Source organism: Colossoma macropomum, unplaced genomic scaffold, assembly GCF_904425465.1.
Source record: "Colossoma macropomum unplaced genomic scaffold, Colossoma_macropomum, whole genome shotgun sequence".
NCBI lineage: Eukaryota > Metazoa > Chordata > Actinopteri > Characiformes > Serrasalmidae > Colossoma > Colossoma macropomum.
Window position 1 is genome coordinate 15,294,346 of NW_023494795.1, and position 20,836 is coordinate 15,315,181.

The 20,836-nt window shown below is 37.4% G+C and overlaps 1 protein-coding gene across 3 annotated transcripts in view; it reads left to right on the forward strand.

Moving 5' to 3' along the window:
- Window positions 1–20,836, forward strand: part of usp24 (ubiquitin specific peptidase 24) — a 72,666-nt gene that overhangs the window by 8,109 nt on the left and 43,721 nt on the right. For all 3 annotated transcript variants that reach the window (XM_036581586.1, XM_036581587.1, XM_036581588.1), the window contains exons 2-6: window positions 14,930–15,098; window positions 15,322–15,389; window positions 16,132–16,275; window positions 17,866–17,988; window positions 18,762–18,797. In XM_036581586.1, coding sequence (XP_036437479.1) covers window positions 14,930–15,098; window positions 15,322–15,389; window positions 16,132–16,275; window positions 17,866–17,988; window positions 18,762–18,797 — 540 coding nt within the window. The remainder of the gene's footprint in view (window positions 1–14,929; window positions 15,099–15,321; window positions 15,390–16,131; window positions 16,276–17,865; window positions 17,989–18,761; window positions 18,798–20,836) is intronic.

A 20,836-nucleotide genomic window follows, 5' to 3' on the forward strand; every position in this document is an offset into this window, starting at 1 on the left:
AATTAATTAACTGAAACTGCTGTGACAGTCAACATAGCACTGTGGTGACTGTGGTGGCCCCTCCTGTTGAGCTGGTCTGACTGCTGTCACAGATGCTATTTGCTGGCTAAAGTATGGTAATCTCGCTTTATGAAATAAGGTCTTAAATAAATAAGCTGGAGTTGCAAGAGGCTAACCAGCCTGACCATCATGGTCACTACATGGCCCCAGTGTTTGTATTAACCCCTTTCTGCAGGCCTCCAAGTGGCTATTTTGCGGCGGAATGGAAATCAGATTCTCTGATATTTTTATGTATAATCAAACAAAATAGTTTACTTCAAAATATAATTAAAAATTAATTTAAATGTTTTAAAAAATATTAATATGAATATTTCCTTTATTGAAGCAGCACTTGGCTGGTTTGTGTATATATAATATATGTACTGTAAACATGTTTCTGTTATTTTGGCCACAAGATAAATTGGCTTGGTGGCCCTAGGAGCCAGTGCAATGTTTTTGGTGTCTATTTACCCTGAAAGTTATATTTTGTTCATTTACATTAAACGCTGATTTTTTTTTTTTCTTCTCTTGAACAGTTCCTGTTTTGGAGATACAAAGTTTTGTTCTGTGATGAATGAACAAACAATATAATGTTCAGCCCTAGAGCAGTAACTGTTCACAAATACATGTGCAGCCCTAGCAACCTTACAAACCCCCCCGCAAGCACAGACAAATGAACAAATCATAATGATACAAAAAGAGGTTACAAACCCCTGAAACATGGCGATTTCACTTGTGCGCACACACACATGCATGCATCCACCCTGTTGCTGGAGGAGCGAGAAACACCCCAGAGATGAGAGCACTCCCTGAAGCCCAGGCCAGCTGTCTGACAGCAACCACAACCCTCAAACCACCCAAATACAGATTGCAGGATGCAGAACAAATTTGTGTAGATTTGCAGCTCCCCTCAAGTTCAGAACACTAGTCACTAGCATGTACTTTTCAATGCCTTTGACATTTAGACTCTCGGGGTGTTTTCACACCTGCAGATTATTCTGAGTTGGTTTGGGTCAGTTGTGAACGCCGGCTCAGTCCCTGTAGTCGCCCTAAGAAAACACACTGCATTTCCGTTCGTGTAGATAATGAGGATGTTGTTTTTACCTCGAGCCAGAGAATTATTATGAAAATATTTTGCGTCATAGACGTGGCAATTACATGAGGGGGGGGGTTGTAATTTGCACGTGATGACCATTGTGCTGTATGTAATCTCTGCCTGATTTGAAATTGCTCTTTGGCAGGTGAACAGTTTAGCAGCACAATAGCCTGTGTGGGAGGATTTCTTTGTACTACTGTCTGCTTCAGTATAGTGCTTTCAGACATGGCCGCATGGTTATGGCAGTGTATTATTGACAGTATTTTCTCTATATGTTCTAAGTAAGGGCGCCTGTTTGGGTCGCAGATTTCACGATACAATATGTGTGTATTGCTTTTCACATCACAATGTGAAACATTTTTAATACAGATTTAGAAAAGAATTTCTAAAACAACTTCAGCATTTATTTTTGTATTTATTTATTTTTTGGTTATTTCTGTTTTGTGATTTCCGCTGTTGTTGAGGAAATAACTGGCACAAGTTGTTTTCTCAAAAGACGTAAAACAAAAGTGCAATATCTTAATAAAAATAAACAAAAAGGTGAACTATAAGGTTACATCTCAATACTGAATAAACTGAGCTTGACAAGTTCATTTACAAACTGATCTTGCTTTTTTGTATAAAATGTTCTGTTCCACCTTAAATGAAGCAACAGTAACATGTAACTACTGCTCGATTTGAAGGAACAGAAAGTTTGAATAAGAAGTTGTCTAACTGTAGCGTCATGTTTTCTCCTCGCTCTGGTAACTGACACATTGAGGTGAAGTCTTCATAAATGTGGTATTAGCACAGGTGTCTGTTGTGGTGAGCAGTGGTGCTGCTTTGTCACGGTTCGATCTACCACTCTTCCCCATCATTATGGCACTCAACTTAGAAACTTCTCCATTTCAAAAAGCTAACCAGCCATCCAAGGTAGGCTAACCAAAGCAGTTTGTCAGTAAAAATTGAGTATTAGCGTGTGTATCTCGACACCCCGAGTGCCTAATGAACACCCCAAGACCTGAATTAGGGCCAAACTGATATGAACATTTTGTGACTGATACTAATTTTAAGGGGCTTAATTTAGATAACATATTTAATTTTTATAAGTATGTTTTTCTTTGTTTTTGTTTTAATATTTCTAATTTGAATTTTATAAATAAATATATACAGTTAAGGAGTGACTGTGATTGTCCATTGTCAGTTGTAACTTGTGAATTGATTGAAGTATCAGCAAATATAATGTAGCACAGGGCCCAGAGCTACTAATTTCTTTGGGTCCCATTTACCAATATCTTCCAAGGTTTTGAAAAAGGTCCTAAGAAAAAGTCTACGCCAAATTTTTTCTTAAGAATAGTCGGTGAATGAGGCCCATTGTTCTTATTTTTAATCGGTTATTTTCACAGTGTTATAACTCATGCTGAAGATTAGGTTTAGGTTTAAATTTACCAGTGGCTGTGTGTTACAGTGATTTTATCATGGTTAATGGGTGTTGTTAGGCACAACACAAAGCATCTTACTCTAACTAGACTATTGACTGTTAGGAGTTAAGCCACAGTCACACTGAACTGCCACCTCGCTAGTATGGGCAGTCCTGATGCGATGTGATTTTGGAGGGAATGTGTAGTTTGCTGTATGGTTAATGTTAGCTGGTTTACCATTGTTATTTTATTTCTTTATTTTTGTAAAGGGTTTTTGTTTAAATTATTATTACCAAGAATTATAATGAAGTAAGGTAACCTAGTAAAGAACAGAAAACATAGACATTGCCAAGATTACAAAAAAGGAGAAAAGGAAAAACACATACACATTACATTAAATACTTTGATTGCATTAAGTGTCTTTAGTCATTTCTTCTTTTTTGAATATTGACAAAATTTTGCTTGAAATCTTCTAAAAAGTGCATGAATACAGGGAGAAAGACTATTTTAATTTGTGTATATCAAACTTTCCTAGTATAAGAAACAAGTAAACTAGCTTGTTTTTTCCAACTGTGTGGGACAAGCAACATTATATTGACTGTGGTGTTTTGTTTTTTTTTTGTTTGTTTGTTTAATTTTATTTATTTATTTATTTTATTTTTCATTTGTTCGTGAAGATCACACAGCTCACCCTGTTGTCTTCTGTTGGCTCATGCCTCTGAGGTTTGTGAATTTGAGGGTTAAAGCTCACCTAAAGTTCACCTTTCATGTAAATCAGGACACTAGCATTCCCAAATGTGAATATAACTGAACTTTTAAAGATCTTAGGTGATGTGATATCCTACATTTATAATACATGTATTGTACCTAGCATGGATGAGATCTGGAAATGCGATTGTTGAGCTGTGCTGGTTGAGCATGTTCTAGAGCGTGGCATGATGTGCAGTTGTGGCAGACGGATCATGTTTGTACAAAAAGCTGCCTATAGTAGTGTACATTATTATTTTTAACATGTGCGTGTGCATTTTAAAAAGTGACTGGATGTGACAGATTTTTTTGGGGATGTGTAAACAGAATTTGTTTTTTTTACTCAGAAATCTGACTAATCTCTACTTTAAGCATATATCAAAATACAAAATTACAAAAGCGCCATTCACTATTGTCCAAAACAAAAAGAATTGACAGCTGCTTACATCAGAACCGCAAGCACATTTTTGTGCACTGAAGGGTTGGGAAACAGTCAGCATTACCTCAACAGGCTACAAAACAAATAAAGATATATTTATTTTTTATGTTTGCACACAAAATGGATATATACTTTTGTTTTATTTTTTGTTTAATTAATAGATATGTTTGTCGTGACAGCAGCCACTACTGCCTCACACAATTAAAACATAATACTGGGTGTGAGAACAATCCTGATGTTTGATGCGTTTTTAAAGGCTTGTAGTTTGGGAAGGAGTCTTTTTTGAGCTGTTTTGTCATCACAGCTCATCGTAATGATATGTTTATCATGGAAACTAATATCGCGATAGTAATACTGTGATTTATCGTGTGGCCATTTTTTTAAGCACATCCTCAGTCCATAGGTGAAGCTTTTTATACAAACCTGTTTGATTAGACACGGAACTACATGCATGAGAATTTGTTAACTCTAAGGACCATTAGTGTGAACCAGAGACCCTTCAGAAAAGCTCTCGTGGTCCATTGTTAACAGTTGTTTCAGTTTACAAATTGCAGCAAAATGTGATTTGTCTGATTAGTTCGTCTCATTTAGACATCTGTCTACCCCTGCCTATCTGTAACATAGATGTTTGAGTGTCATAGAAGACAAGCAGGTTTTCTGTAGTTACACAACAGAAACCCAGGGACTGTTTTATAAAGCAAAATTTAAGTTAACCAACAAACCCAAAGAAATGCCTTTCCCAATAGGAGGAGAGGTCAGGGATATTCCTACTGCAGATCCACTTTGAGCTTAAATTATTCTCCTGTACTGAGTATTTTCCTGCTTGGTGAAATACTCCTGATATCTGAAGTGTAGGGGGCTGTGGAAATCCTCAGAAGCAGCATACTGGGAAGTGAGCTGTGAGGGCCAGTCGTTTTGTATACCATGTGACATCCCGTCACCCATAAGGCCTGCTGCTTCCTAGCAACAAACACAGGAACCTCTATTTCTCTCTGTCACGTCAATAACAAGGCTGTCTTGGTCAGTTTGCATTCATTCTGTGGAAAGTCAACATTTAATGTCGACCACAAATTCTGATATGTGGTCAACTTTTAAATGACTAAGCAAATTTTCTCAGCTGCTGGAAGCGTGTGTGGTGGCTATGCTTATTATCGTATTCTACCAGTGCTCAGTTTAATGCATGTGTTGGTGTGAAGGTTTTTCTTTTCTTTTTTTTTTGTTTTTCAGGGATTAAAAAGTTTTATTTAGATTGACTTTTAACCCTGTGTGTTTAGTGTCTTGATCAGGGATTAAGCCTAGTTCTGGACTATACATCCCATTCAAAGGAAAATTTCCATTCAGAATGTTTAATCCACTCTTCTTCTGTGATAATGTGATGTCTCAGTAGGATGCCACATTTAGTTTGATACGTAAAAAGCACAAGCTAACAAAGCCGAAATGTTGTAGACTTTTATTTTGTTTAAGTTGCGAATGACCTATTCAAATAAGAAAGCATACAAACAGGTCACCTTTGGTTGTTACTCTAATGAAACAAATCAATAATAAGCCTTTAGCAAACTAAATCCTCTTCTGAATGTGTGTGAACACTCATTCAGAGCATCACAGTGCACCCAGCAATTAAGGCAGCAAAAACATAGCAGCACACAGAGAGCTCTACATGCTCATATGTTTTAATGTGTCTAACGAGGACATCATACATCTTCTGGTGGCAGATTTTAACGAGTTAAAGGAGATATTGCCAAATTATCTGAATGTATCGCCGAAAGCTGTTAATGGTTAAGACTGTCATTAAGAACTTATCTAATGCAAAGATATTTCTATTAATATTCTGTCGAACAATGCTGTTGTTTTAGACTGTTTAAATATTCAGAATTTTTCTTTCCTGTCCTCATACTGTATTTCTGTGAACTGACAGGACAGACTTGAGAGCTGGGCATGGTGAGCTTTCTCATATTTCAGAGCCCCGCAGCTAGTAGTTTGATTGACATCCCCTAAGAGAGGTTGAGACGAGCTGATGGTTCCACTGGGGGCTGGCATGGCACTATCCCACTCTGTCGTGTCAATGTATAATTAACAAGTCCTAAATATAGAGCATAAGTGATTATCATTTTTTCGGACTTAAACATGCAAATTTATGCTGCTTTATTCCACACATGTAGGCTGGGATTTAAATGCCCGCCCCTGTGGAAGGATAATTTGAGCAAATTCGTCAGCAAAGAGATAAGGACCGGTGATCATGTGTCTTTTGCATTAATTAACAATATTTGCTTACTGACAAAGAAGAAAGCAAGGTTTTGATTGTCAGCCACAGTTTTTGTAAAATAAGTGTGCCGTCTGTATGATCTATAGAAGTACGTGCTGCTGTTCCATTTCAGAAAACGGCAAGATGTTTATGTTGATCTAGAATGACTTCCAGCGAAGTTTTCTGAGAAGCCCCCCAACCATGTTTCAATATTTGTGTTGTTTAAGAGTTTAATAAATGTAATAGTTGAGAACTGACATTATATTTGTCATATTTTAATTGACGGTCAGTGCAGCACTACTTATCTAAAGCCATGGGAGGTTTATCTTCACCCCTGTTAAATTGTATCTACAATTTCTAGTTAACAATCACCAAGATATTGGTTAAGTTTAGTCCACACTATGGACTTCTTCACTGTGTTTACATGATGCCTCTACATCATAAACAACACCCTGAACGCCACATTAGAAGGAAAAGTTCTGCTGCACATCCTATGATTGCATAGTGGAGAACATAAACAATTTGTTGTATATGACAAGTAGAATAACTTCTGTTCAGCTGTGTGTTTGTAATCTAATAAATATGTAAATGATGAGAAAATGTAGATTTCTTGCAATGTTAAGCCATCTAACCATGTCTTCATGTGTATTGATGTAATCTGTACACCACTGCTTCTCAGTCCTAGTCTTTGGGTAGCCCTGCTCTGCACATTTGAGCATTTTCAGTTAAAACTAGCGCTAAGTGATATTTTTTCAGTTTTCAGTTTTAGCAATATTTTAAGTTATATATTTGATAATGAGAATTATGTCCATGATATAATTCCTGTAAAATAGCAGTGTCCCTGGTACCAAGCAATCAATCAGTCAAACAATCAATTAAACAATCAGTCAGTTCTTTTTTGGGCACTTCTGGCATCCAGTTAACTGCAGTGTGCGTCATTTACTGAATTTTTCAAAATTATTTTGAAAGCACAGTTTAAAATCCATAAATATTTCTGTTTGGTAAACATTTACAGTGCTGTGTAATATTTCCTTTGAAGGAATTTTAAGAAAAGAAAACAAAAAAAGTGCAGTCATCTTTATAGGATGTTTTTAGCACAGAATACCAGTGATCAGGAAGCACAGGCTTAACTTTATTCATGCTACGTTATTAATTTTATCATTGTGTACATAAATATACTATTATATTTGGAATTGTCCATAATGGATCTTTTATTTGTTTACACAAAGCGTTTACGTATTTTTCGTTGGTTTATATTGTGACGATTGCTAACACTGAAGCAGTTACAGGAACAAATACAATCTTAGTGAAGTAAGAGAACATAATATGCAACGCTGCACTATTAAAAGGTTTGTGTGTTTGTGAAAACAAGAGTCTTAATATGTTGTGCTTAAAATAAATCTGAATGAACAAGATTTTTTTTTTAACTGGCTGGGTTTTCCTGGAAACTCTGTTAGCCATCGCCACACACAGGCCTAGTCCATAATACTGAATTTTATGAGTAATGAGTTAAACACTAAAATGAGCTGGGCACTACAGGATCAGGACTGACGAGCAATGCTGCACAACACAGAAGACCGAAGAGCCGTCATAAAAATTTACAAGTGTATAAGTTTTACATGAGAACACTATTACATGACAGAACTGAGTGTTTATAGCTACCTTTACTGACGCTTAATTTTAAAGATACTACATGTGCTGCATTGTAATGAGTCTGGTATAAAAAGCAACAGGCCTGCCAGGTTCTTAGACATGCTCTTTAAATGGCTAACGTTATCTCTTGGAGTAAGCACCCGTCAAAGCTGAACTATTAATATGTCCGATTTGAAAATGCCACAAAGTGCTTCAGAGCAACTCAGAACCTCTCCTGTCTTTTTCTTGCCAAACAGAGAGATGTCCTTTCACTATAGTGTGAATATGTAAATAATTGAGTAGGCAGGATGCATGTGCTTCCTCAGAAATGTTGGCTTGGTCATTTATTTGCATGAGGAAACTCTCACTCACACACAAACGTACCCCACACAAACACACATTCATTTTACTCTGTCAGGGCTGTTCACAGTTAAGCTGCACGCAAAGTATTAGTGCACTCTCTGCAGTGCAGGTATACACGCACACAAGAGCCATAGCGAGCAGGAGGTTGTGGCAGCTTCTTTGCAGAGCAGAATAAGTAATTGGTCTTCTCTGTATTTCTTTCTCTCACGCTCTCTCTCTCATTCTTTCTTGCAGCACAGATTCTTTTGCAGAGATGGGGCTAGAAGGAGTCTTGTTAAAGGAAAAGTTGGGTGTATTGTCTAATGTTTCTCCTTGCCCCGATTTTGGTAAATCAACGAGAGAGATTTGGTGTCAGTCATTTGCCTTTTCAGTTTTGCACTGGAGTTACGAGGCCAATGCAGATAACAACTAATATACCCCAATTAGCATCGTGCAAACTGTATGCCTTAAGCACCACACACTTACTTCTGTGTTGTAACATGCAATAATAATAATTAATAATTAGTGTAACAGTTTTCTCAGTGCTTGCTTCCGGATGCATTGTTAGTAAAAGGAAAAAAGAATTTTGCTCAAAAATGATTTTGAAAACTGTGAATTGAATGAACCGTGCATTATAAATGAAACAAACTGTCATGTGCACAGGTACTTAAGTACTCTGGTAATAATATGAGGTGCCGAAATTCAAATACTGAAATCGCTATTCATAATTCAGTGAGACAATTTAGTGAAAAGTCAGTTTTTGCAAGCATTTGTGAGTAAGTGTATATATTGTATTGCACTTTGCTACTCTAGCACGAATGCCTCATTGGGAGCATATTGTCCAGGACATGTTTTTAAGGATGTGACTGTGAAGGCAGAGATGGCACAGCCGGCTCTGGTGTGGCTTTATCACTTTCTAGGCTAACTACTCTGTCTGATATTAGGTCCACAAACAGTGAAAAAATATATTTCTCTGACAAACATGTTGGTGCATCATTCACTTTGGAGAGAAGATCACCTGTAAGAACACGTGTCCTCATCTGCAATCAGCGTCATACCTGTTATCTGTTGATTTTGCTCATTAGCTCATCTGAGACCCCCTTTAAATGAAAATCTCGGCTATTAAAACATTTTCCAGTGTATATTTTCGCGTATCGCTATATTTTTGTGCAACGCCAGCCCTACATTAATACTGAAATGTTTTCTTGTGTTGTTTTTATACTTTCCATCTATCCTTGTATATCAAAATTATTACATCATTTTTTTTTTTTTTAATCAATACAGCCATTACAATTTATGTAAAAATACCATATGTTTAAAATATCACAAGTGGCCAGTGTAGGCTTCTCCTTTAGCAGCTGTAGCCAGTCAGCAGCCTGTCCATGTTGTCCACACACACACACAAAGCCACACTAACAGCAGGCCATGTAGGAGGAGAACAGAGTGGAGGGACACAGCACCTCCACACTGTTATTCCCCGCTGGTTCACCCCAACACCACATGTGTAATATAAATGTGTAGGGGGTGAACAGTGAGAAGTCATTAAAAATGTGTTATTTTATATGTTCTTTACAGAAAATGAGCAAAGGCCAAAACATCTGGGATGGAAATAATAAAAAATCACATAATATTTTCTTTTGTTAAACATTTTAAATGGGTCCCACAGACTTGAACAGCATACAAGAATTAATTTAGATTTATCAGACGTAGACAAACCCTCGCTCCATATGTGAATGTACAGTTAACTAATAATCATACAGTGCTGATGTACATAGAAGGTATTGAAGTTTTCTGAGAGCCCTGCTGCTTAGCTGTACTAGCAAAAGGCTTTTTTGCTGTAACAGTGTGCTCACGCCTTATCTCGCTCACCAGTCAGCCTCTGATTGCAAGGAATTGTAGAGATAATGGTAAAAAATGGAGGTGACACTGTAGTGAACCCAAACAAAGCTCTTCATTTGAAAAACAAAAACATGACACATTTTGATAAACTAATTTTATCATTACAGTAAAATTTTGCACACACATGTTCACTTGTTCACGATCTCATTTGTTCTAATAAACATTACTAAAGTATTTTGACTGAATTTGACTCTTAATTTTAATAACTGTTTAGTGTATCAAGTTGAATATTCCTAACTTACAAAAATTACTTTTCAATTGTACAGAAAACCAATGAATTGTGAATCAAATTGATTTGAATCGAATTTGATTCACACCCCTAAAGGTATTTATAACAAGACTCTGACACTATGTTGAAATTTCATTCAAGATTCAGCATGGCTGCCACTTACGTTCTTAGCCATGCATCTTGCTTTTGTACACTTATATCTTTAAATACACTTAGACATTTGCGTGTATGTGGCTTGTCTTCTATTTGTTCAAAGACACCAAGTCTTAACGCTGGCTCTTAGTGTGGTATTTCCCTTGAGACTGTGGTGTAGTTAACTAGAGTCCTTTGTCATCTTTCCACACCATTCACACCTTGTCCTACATTCAGACTAACTTAATTATACAAATTATCCAACTATCATTAGAAGTCTGAAAGGAAAGTTTCAGTAGGCCTCCTTTAAATAGGCCTAAGCCACCATAGCACTTGGGCTTTTTAAGTTAGGTGGAAAATAAAGGACATTTTACAGCGAATGCAAAGATATGTAGGTGTCTGCAGTTGAACATTTCTGAACCCGTAATTCAATTCCATGAACTTGTGATCAACAAGTCACGTTAACCCACATTCTTTAAAGGCTATTGCTGTATGTGCATGCCTGGAGCTCCGTTGTAAGCTGTTTTGACAGTGCTGTGTTTTGTCATGAACCGGGCAGCATGTCCTGGAGTCAGCAAGTTCTGATATGGAGCAACAGCTGTGTGCACACGAGCCACACACCTCCACAGAGCTCCACACAAGTGTTGCAACATTACACATACTCACTCAGACGTGCAGCTCTGGGCTTTCACTGTATTTCACATCAGGGTAGAATATTTTGGCTCTTCAGGCATGTTTGTGTTGAGTGTGTTGGTATCTTTTGTTTATGATTCCTGTTTAGCTCTGCTGTCTACCTCTCTCCATACTACCGGTCACTTGTATGGTGCCCTTGTTTTATTTATTGTTACATTTTGTCTGGTTGTATTTGTAGTTTCCCTCCTTTATTGGCCCCTGTGTCCTTATTTTTTATCTTTTTATCTGTAGGAACATGCTGCTGTAGTTTATACAGTTCACTGTACTTTTGAATTCTCTGTATTTTAAATACATATGACAATAAATCTACCCTTAAAGGTGAACTTATTGCTCAACTACATCTATTTTGCACCTTTTTAGAGTGATAGTTATGTGAGAAATTTACACAACATTGGAATGTTGTCGATCAGTCAAGATGTTTAGTGTTTGAAGGTTGCGTGTTTAGCTTTGCACTGGAGTTAATGGAGTGGTCAAAATTAGTTTTGGGGCACTTCTATCATCATTTGCTTTTGAAAAAATATTTAATTTATGCCTCTTGGAAATTGTGCTTTACCTTATTTGAAAGTACATAATCTCAGCTATATTATGAATCATCTGTCACCTAACTGCCTATTTTACTTCAAAACAAATGCTGGCACGCTAATATAAATGCATAGATTCAAACTTGAGACACCAGACATCTCCACCAGTGTACCATCCAACACAACACATCACCTCTATTTCATTCATTTTCCAAAAAAAAAGTCTTTTGGAAATAAAATGTCTGTGAGAAAGATTACCAATATGACAAATTCCAAAATCAGTAGTGGAAAATATACTAATCAGAAACAGAATCAAGCTTTATTGGCCAGGTATGCTTACACATACAAGGAATTTGGCTTTGGTTACAGGAGCTCACAGTGCACAGTATCAGACAGACATTAACATGTAGTGAATAAAATAAATATAAAATAAAATACAATAAAATACAATAAAATACAAAACAGAAAAATAAAATAAAACATGCATTTCTACCATCACTCACTCGTACACACACACACACAGTCATACCTGTAACATTTACATTGTGCAAAGTATGGGTCTAAAGTTAAAGTGCTGAGTGCAGCAGCGGTTAAAGGGTGTATAGTAGCAAAGAAAGGGATCAATGAGGTGACAGTCAGATAAGTGAGGTAATATGGCAGGTACGTAAGATGCTAGAATAAACACTGGTCTGAGGTGGTATTTTCAGAGGATGGAGTTGAGTTTGATACTATATACTAGTATTTTAGAAGTGCAGTAAATTGATGGAAAGAGACAGGACTTGTTCAAAACCACAAAAAAAAAGAAAAATCCAACAAACTTGGTTGAGCATCACTTGTAGAAACTCATGTACTCCATGCCTAGATGCCTTCTAGCTGTCATCCAAATGAAGGGATATGCTCTAAAATCCTAAACTAAATACAATAATAAATACTAACCTACAGGAAAAAGACACTAATGTTTATCCCACTAATGTATTTGTACTTTACTTGCCTTACTTAGGTTTTCAGTTAATTACATGAAGTTTGAGTAAACCTGGTTGTTATTGCTGCTTGTTTCAACTTTTCTGATGGATATGAATGAATAAATGATAGTAAGAAATAGTAAGAAATAAACAAGATAGAAGTTTTCTCAGAGAGTGTCCCAAAGCTACTTTTAAGCACCCTAGCTAACAAGCTCTGCAGGCTTGTACTTCACCAGTCAGCATCGTGCAAACCACATGCATAAATCATCAAACCAGGTTGAATTGTAAGTGAATCTTGCTTATGTGGTTTCTCAAACTGTATGACATAGTATAACATAAAAGTACTCAAAACTGTAGACAAAACAACCATCTTGAAGCATGAATTGTCTGTTCTTTTGTTCGTTTTTTTGTACGTTTGGTGAAACCAGAAAATTTTATATGTTTGTCATTTATTCCCTGTTTCACTTGTACCCACAATCGAAGATCATATTCTTTCCACTTGTTTGGAAAAAGTGGTCCCTCTTAAGTACATTAAGCTTTGCGTTGAGCTTCATAGGTGACTTTTCTCATTTGCCCCTAAATGCTCCCTACCTCTCTTAACGTTCACATTGACTCAGAAGCCCACATTCAGGTTGCATTAGAAATCACTCAGTGCCTAGTGCAGTAAAGCCGCTTCACACTTCATTTGAATTCAGTTTTTCAGGGTGACTTTCACTCGGTGACTTCGAAAATCACTGACTGCAGGAGCTTTGGAAGGCTGCGACATGCACTATGCCCTTAAGCACAGCGAGAGAGAGAGAGCGAGAGAGAGAGACTTCATTTGCTCAGACCCTGCTCTTGCTTTCCAATCTGGCCTTTAAAGAACCTGATTATACATTCATATACTGCAGCCAGCCAAGGGCAAACATATGTTTTGTATAGCCTACTAATTTCCTCCTACCAGGCTTGTTTCCTCTCTGCAGTGGTTCTGTAGTGCTCTAACTGTAATCTGAGACTGCACGCTGACCATAGCACAGCTGTCTGCAGGTGAGAGCCCTACATGCACGTCTTGTTTACGACATCTCAAAGAAAAGCAAACGTAAGAGTTGTGAAGGAGAAGAACAAACAGCACCACTCAGACCTTTTGTTTTTATCTTGATTTGACAGACTCCGATTGACCTGATGTAGCACTTTTCTGCATGTTAATATTGCGTCAGGTGTTTTAGAGCAAAGAAAACACTAATGAGCTATTTAACAAGTCTTTCCTGAGTTGAAGTGGAAGTGTAGGAGCAGAGAAAACACCAAAATGATCACAGCAGGGAACCTCTGATCTAGTACACCTAGGCTGAGCACTGTGGCGTTCTCTTTTTTGCCCACTCTGACTGTGGTAGAACTTTTTATCGTAAGAGAAACATTGCTCAAGAATTGTACTCGTTATCAGCGTTGTTGACATTTCAGTTTGAATGCTGGTGTTGTAATAGAAGTTGAAAGGAGGCAGCTTCTGGCAGCTCTTGCAGTATGGCAGTCAAATTAATCTGCATTTGCCTGCCTGTTACATAACACATACACTGCTGTGCTGTAATTTAAATTTAATGCTACAAATAAGATTTGGCAAAATAATAATATGCAGCATATCATATGAAGTCAGATTTTGTCAGGAATTTTGAGTTAAAGAGTTGCCAGTGTAGGGAAATCACTTTAGTGCTACAGTGTTCAGGGACCGCTTGCACGAGCTGTATGTAAATTCAGATATAGGCTAGTTATAACGTAGGCATTTGCTAAGTTCAAGTTTATGCTTTGCTAAATCAAAACAGGTTGCCCATCACAAACTAGTTTTTATACTGAGCTTAGTAGTTACTGTATATTTACATAAGCAGCTTTAAGGGTTAGACAAGCCAAAGGAAACCACCTAGATAGTGCAAAAAAGATCAAAAACAGGACCTGATATTATATTATTATTTATTTATATTTTTTTTTGGTCCACTAAACTAAAAATGCTAAATGCTGTAGGCTATAATTTTGCTTACAGCTCTTGACCCTGGTTTTAACTCAAAACATGAAGTGGACATCCATAACTCTAGTTCAGTGAGACTCAACCTGGTGCTGCTGTTGTCGGCTGTTCAGAAAACGTTACTTAAAAAAAGCCTTACATTCAGTTGGTGCTTCACATTCAGTTGATGGTGCAAAATTTATTAAACAATGGCTTAAAACTAACTTAGTTAACCAGGGTAAACTGAGGACTTAGTAAAGACAAACTTTGGTACAAACTTATGCAAAACTAGTGCAACCCAATCCAGATGTTTTCTGCAAGGTACAGGTTGTATTGATGTTGCAAGCAGCTGTGTGATGTGTCATTTGATAAGCAGGGAGTAAGAAATAGGTGACAGCTGTGGAAAATGTATGAGTGTAGTGTATAAGACGCGTGCCTGAAGAATGGAGTATGACATTATTGCTTTCATTTCCTCTTTTATACCCACAAATGAGTGAGTTATGCTGAATGCTTTGACTAGGCCTCAACTTTCAACTATAGTGAAATTCACTTTTCTGTAACATTGTCCCTCTCTGTCTCTCTTCCAGAGGAGTAATGATGAGAATGGGAACTGTTCTGGGGGCAGTATGGAGTTTCCCACCACTAACCTGTATGAGCTTGAGAGCAGGGTGTTCACTGACCACTGGTCAATCCCTTACAAGAGAGAGGAGTCACTCGGCAAGTGCCTCATCGCCTCCACCAGCCTCGCCCGACTCGGTAAGAATGCACTCAGGAGTGTGCGCGTGTGTGTATGTATTTGCACATTTTTAAGGCAAAAAGTTTGGAGAAACTAGGCAAGACATCAAGTCAAACTAAATTTTTAAAAGTACTATATATGGTGCATATGGGACATATATTTCACCTCAAGTCCCGATTTTGTATGAAAACAAGTGAGTCTGTGTGTGGGTGTGTCTGATCTTTTCTCTTTCTTTGTTTGCAGGCCTGGCTGATGCAGATGAGAACTGTAAGAGGTTCATGGACCGATGCATGCCTGAGGCCTTCAAAAAGGTATGCACATAGGTCTAAGACCTGGTACAGATCTTAGGAAATTTTTGTTTATTTGTTGTGTGTTTTTGCGTGTGGGTTGGACGGTCTGAGAAGCTCCTCTGTTCCTACCGAGAGGGCGTTCCTAACCCTAAACTACATACTTTGCCTCTTATTTATGTTTGCATCACTTTGCTTCAATAACCAGTTTCAGCACAACAAATAATGTGGCAATGCCACAGCAGAGCCTCCTTAAACTAGAGAAAATAAACCTGTGTTTCTGATCAGAAACACAAATTTTCACATTGTTTTGTAACATTATTTATCATTAGATCTCAAATACAAACTGGCACATACAGTAACCCAGATGAGTTTTACCTTGGAGCAAATGGTAAGCTTGTTAACTTACACTAGTTTTGTCATTAAACTACGAGTGCGCTCTTAGCTTAATCCTAAACTTTTTTCAGCTTCAGGATGGAAATAAACACACCACCACCTTCTGTGTGATCAGTGTGTGTCTGATTTATATAGTTCAGATTGAACCACTGGCATTGCCGTTTTCATGGCAAGTTTGTTCTGCTGTGTTTTGCTGTGGTTATTCATTCGCTTGACAGAAGAAGTGCTTAGAAACGATTGTGATTGGCGGAGAGGCAATTTTTTTTGCAGTCAGTTGTTAGCAGCAGCCCTAGTTCAGACCTCCTTTTCTTTTGGTTGTTTTTCTCACTCTTCCACTCTTTGACCCCCTCTGTTCTCTTCTGTCCTGTAGTTGTTGACGTCAAGTGCAGTGCATAAGTGGGGGACAGAGATTCATGAGGGCATCTACAACATGTTGATGCTGCTGGTGGAGCTGGTGGCAGAGAGAGTCAAACAGGACCCTATTCCTATTGGCCTCATGGGAGTATTGACTATGGTGAGAGAGAGACACACACACACACACACACACACACACACACACACACAGAGCAAAAGGGTCTCAGTCGATGTGGAAAAAAGTAGGAAAAAAAGGCCAGAAAAGCTGCCCACCGAGAGAGGGGGTGTTGCAGTTTTTCAGCAATGTTGGATCACTTAACAGTCACAAAGTAAAAGCATTCTTAATGTTTAAACAGAATGTGGAAGGTTTGAATTTCTCTGTTGTGGCTCTATTACTGCACATATATCTTATATCTTATGTGTGCAGAAATGTATAATTTAGATTTGTACTTGAATGAAGAGTGGTCATTTAACAGGAACTTTGCTTCTTAAGCAGTGTTGGGGTAAAGTGATCTCTCTTCCTGTAACATTGTGCAGTTTATATTTGTCACATTACAGTTACTGAATTACATTACTTACTCATAAGTCTCTAAGAGAACGTAATAAATTCTGTGAGATTAATTAAAATAATAACTTTCCTATATAGATTATTAGTGCCTGTCCTTGTACATGACTTGTGTGCAGCTGTGTTACCTACTACATCTAACTATGTGACTTTGATTATGAATGTGAACAGCTCAGCACAAGCATGGGAACAATCTGTCAAAACATCTAATCACACTAACGTGAAACTGATGGCTACAGACCCCTGTGCTGAGGAATAGAGAGATCCAACCTCACCTAAACAAACCAGTCTTTGGAAACATCTCTGAAAACTTTCTTATATTCATTCAAATTTTATTTCAGGGCAGCTATTTTTGAATTGTTTCTTGTGGCTGGTTTTTTGGTTTTCAACAGCATCAGCTGTTCAAAGGCAGGCAAAGTGATGGGTATTTTAAATGATGTTTATTGTGTGCTGTTTCTAGATAAATAACTGAAAAGGATTGGTGGGTTTTCTCTTGTATAGTTGGTACATGTGGGTAGGAATAAAGTAATGGAGTAGTTAGATTACTTAAGTAAGATTAAGTAACATAATCTCATTATAGTTTGAAAAAAGTAATTAGTAACTTGTAATAGATTACTTTTTGAGACACTATCCTGACACTTTATTGCACGTTAGCTACATGACTAACATTTACTAGTAAATAGTGAAAGATGCTGTTCACTTATTCATGATTTTGTCATTTCTGCTATATTTCATATTTTTTTGTAACATGCTGCATTCTTAATATTTTTACATTTATATTTATTTTTATATGTATTTCCTTTTTTTCGAATTGTGAAAAGTGAACCTTATTAAAATGTCAGATGGTTTGTGGTTGCAGATATTCATTTGGTAATCATTTGGCAGACATTTGGTACTGCCATTGTTTAGCACTAGAATTCCTAGTTTTACATTATACTGATCTAACTCTGATATTGCTGCTGTATAAAATTATCACCGTCATAGTGTTTTTGATGAGACTTGTGCTTCTGATTATATTAACCATGCGTACACCTCTAATGGATGCCTGTGCACCATGCACGTACTACAGGTTTGTACAGTTGAACATATAACACACAGTATTGAACTAATGCATGTGTTGAACGATCTCTCTCTCTCTCTTGTTTCTCTCTCTCTCTCTCTCTCTTGTTTCTCTCTCTCTGCCAGGCGTTTAACCCTGATAATGAGTATCACTTTAAGAACCGTATGAAGGCGAGCCAAAGGAACTGGGCCGAGGTGTTTGGGGAAGACAGCATGTTTGCCGTCTCTCCCAGCTCCAGCTACCAGAAGGTGATCTATGCTCTTCACACCTTTCGCATTTTACCCAGCTGTGTGCTGCCTGTGGGTGTGTTTGCCTTTGTCTCTTGATCAGATGATAAATCCATTCTGTCAGAGGTCAGAAAAACTGGTTTCATAGGTTCCATCGTGCATAGGTATGGTATGTGTAATGGAGGGAGTATGACTGGGCAGTGATGCCGACTGACAGGAAGCAGCAGTGTCTGTGTCTTCCGTATGTGTGTGTATGTGTGCGTGTGGACATGGGACACCTGCTTTGCTGCTTGTTTTCTGTGTCTGCACTATTTCACTTTCACTTCTTGCATTTCTATGAGTCATTCACAGAAATAATGACTCAAAAAGGGTATCCGGTTAAACATAACTACCAGAGTACTGAGTTCAGAAACTTCAGTGGAACTTTGTTGTGTCTCTAGCATCTATCAGCATAAGAACTGGAGTTCAGGCTCTATGCTTTTCTTTTTGGGATCATTTTGGTCTAAAATACAAAGCTAAAGTTTGGTAGTATGAACAAGTATTTATGCCACTAACATAACATAATGGAAAAAAGTAAAAGAATTATTATTCAAAGATACTCAGAACTATAAATCCAGAAAGATTTCAATTAAGTACATATAACTGAGTACATTGAATGAATTGCTACTCAATTCTAGTTTGTACAATTTTATATTGAAACTGTTTAATACAGTGAATTGCAGTGATTTGGTGTTCGTTGTACACCCATGTGGATTTTTATTTTTTTGCAATTTGCTTTTGTTTTGTGTTTGCAGGAGCCTCATGGCTGGCTGGTAGACCTTGTGAATCGGGTAAGCACCTTTTTAAATCATGTTCATACGTATTGCTGTTAAATAATGATTTATGTTTGATTTTAGTATAGTTATTAAAAAATGATAGTGAATTATGTCTTGTGATGTGTTTGTCAGACACTTTGAGATTAACTGTTTGTTTTGGAAAAAGCTTTTTTTTACATAGCTTTTCAGAACACTGAAATTGTTTCATAAGCATTGTTGTGATAATTGAGAATTGATTAGACAATCCATCAGTATGTCCAGTCAGGAACACAAACAACACAAGCCCCAGGAAAAGAAGGAGATGAGCCACTCTGATTTGCTGCCAAGTGTCAGATTTAGGCCTATAAAAACAATGTAGATCAATAAAAATTGTTAATATATCACTGTGCAATGTGTTAGTAGTATAATAACTCTTATAAAACGGATAGTTCTGGTCCTAAAATCTGATTTGCTGAGCCGCATTCAAACCCGTTGTAAAATCCACGATATACCGCGGCAATGACCGCCTCACAACAGCTGAACTCTGTATCACTGCGCCACGGCACGGAAAACCCTTCTGCTCTCAATAGATTAATCTTTGACTCTAACGCTGATTACATGGAGCACCGAATGTACTGATGACGTAAGAACCCGTTTTTGTTTAAACTGAGGGGCTGAAAACTTATTTTGTTATCTAGAACTAGGCTGGTCAGCTAGCCAACAGGCTAAAAGATAGCAAACATGCTAAACAACTCTATCACAGGCTTGAATTAAAGTACTCACGATATGATTCACTGAAAAACAGCAATATAAAAGTCTAAAGAATGTCACCTGAATGTCTTACATGCTTCAAATGTCTCCGTACTAGCTAAATAGTGTGCTGTATAACATTAAGTTCAGAAATTCTAGCTTCTGCTGTCAAACAGTACACTGCCTGCAGAGTATGTATGTGGATGAATCCCAAATGACCATTTTTAGCGATATTTTGCGTTTTTGGGGTGCAGGAATATTTAAATCCCTACGTAGTGCACTATGTAGGGAACAGGGAGCTGTTTGAGATTCAGCCCCAGTGTGAGAAAAGTGATATCGTCAGACTGGCAGAAGACTCGCTGTGTTAATTTGGTGACCAAAAAGTACTTATAAACTGAAAGTATTTGCATTAAACAGTGCAACGTTATGTATGTTCACTGTTATACGGAAAAAGCTTTAAAAAAATCATGAAATGTCCGCAGTTTACAGTGATTGGCGACCAAACGTTCTTCTCCTCATTCAGGAGTTAATGGTTGCTTAGCAATGATACTGTACTCTAAAGGAACTACTTTCTTGAAGGAATGATTATTATTAATAATAACTTACACAATGTTTTAGATAATTATTTATTTTACTATATATTTATGTTGGCTGACGTTTTATAAAAGCAATAAGCCACTCGAGGCAGTAGATTTTATCACGGGGAAGGAAGTTTTAGGCACTCCACTTCACGTCATGCCAAAACACCCTTCCCTGTGATAAAATCACAGTAACCCACAGCCTCTCATGGCTTATTGCTTTATTAAGCCGATTTCACACCAGATGCAACGTGATGCGAGGGTTAATCTGGAACCACTCTTTGATGCTTGTTACTTCCCACCGGATGCGTTGCAAAAGCAGTTGCTGTTACTGTTGTAACAGCAAAATGTAATACAAGTGGCTGTATTGTTAGTTTATCGCTTAGATAAGTTTTATGTAGGTGATATAAAGAGATCAACAATAAACATCTTACTTCCTGGCATGACTGTCACTAGCTTTCCGTATGATGTATAGCTATACGAAGAGGGAGAGATGCATGTAGGTTTACAACATTAAGCTACACAAAGGATTTCTGTCACCTTCTCACAGAGTTAAAACTACATTTGTTGACTTGTTAGCCTTTATTATAGCATAAACACTGCATTTCTTCACTGTTTCTGCCTATCAGCTGTTGACAGGCTGTGCTTGGCAACAACAAAAATAGATTAGAGTATTTTTGCATTTCACGTGCGCTGCTGCCACACGCACAGCCAGTGTGTAAGGCTATATTGAGTAATATAAAAGAA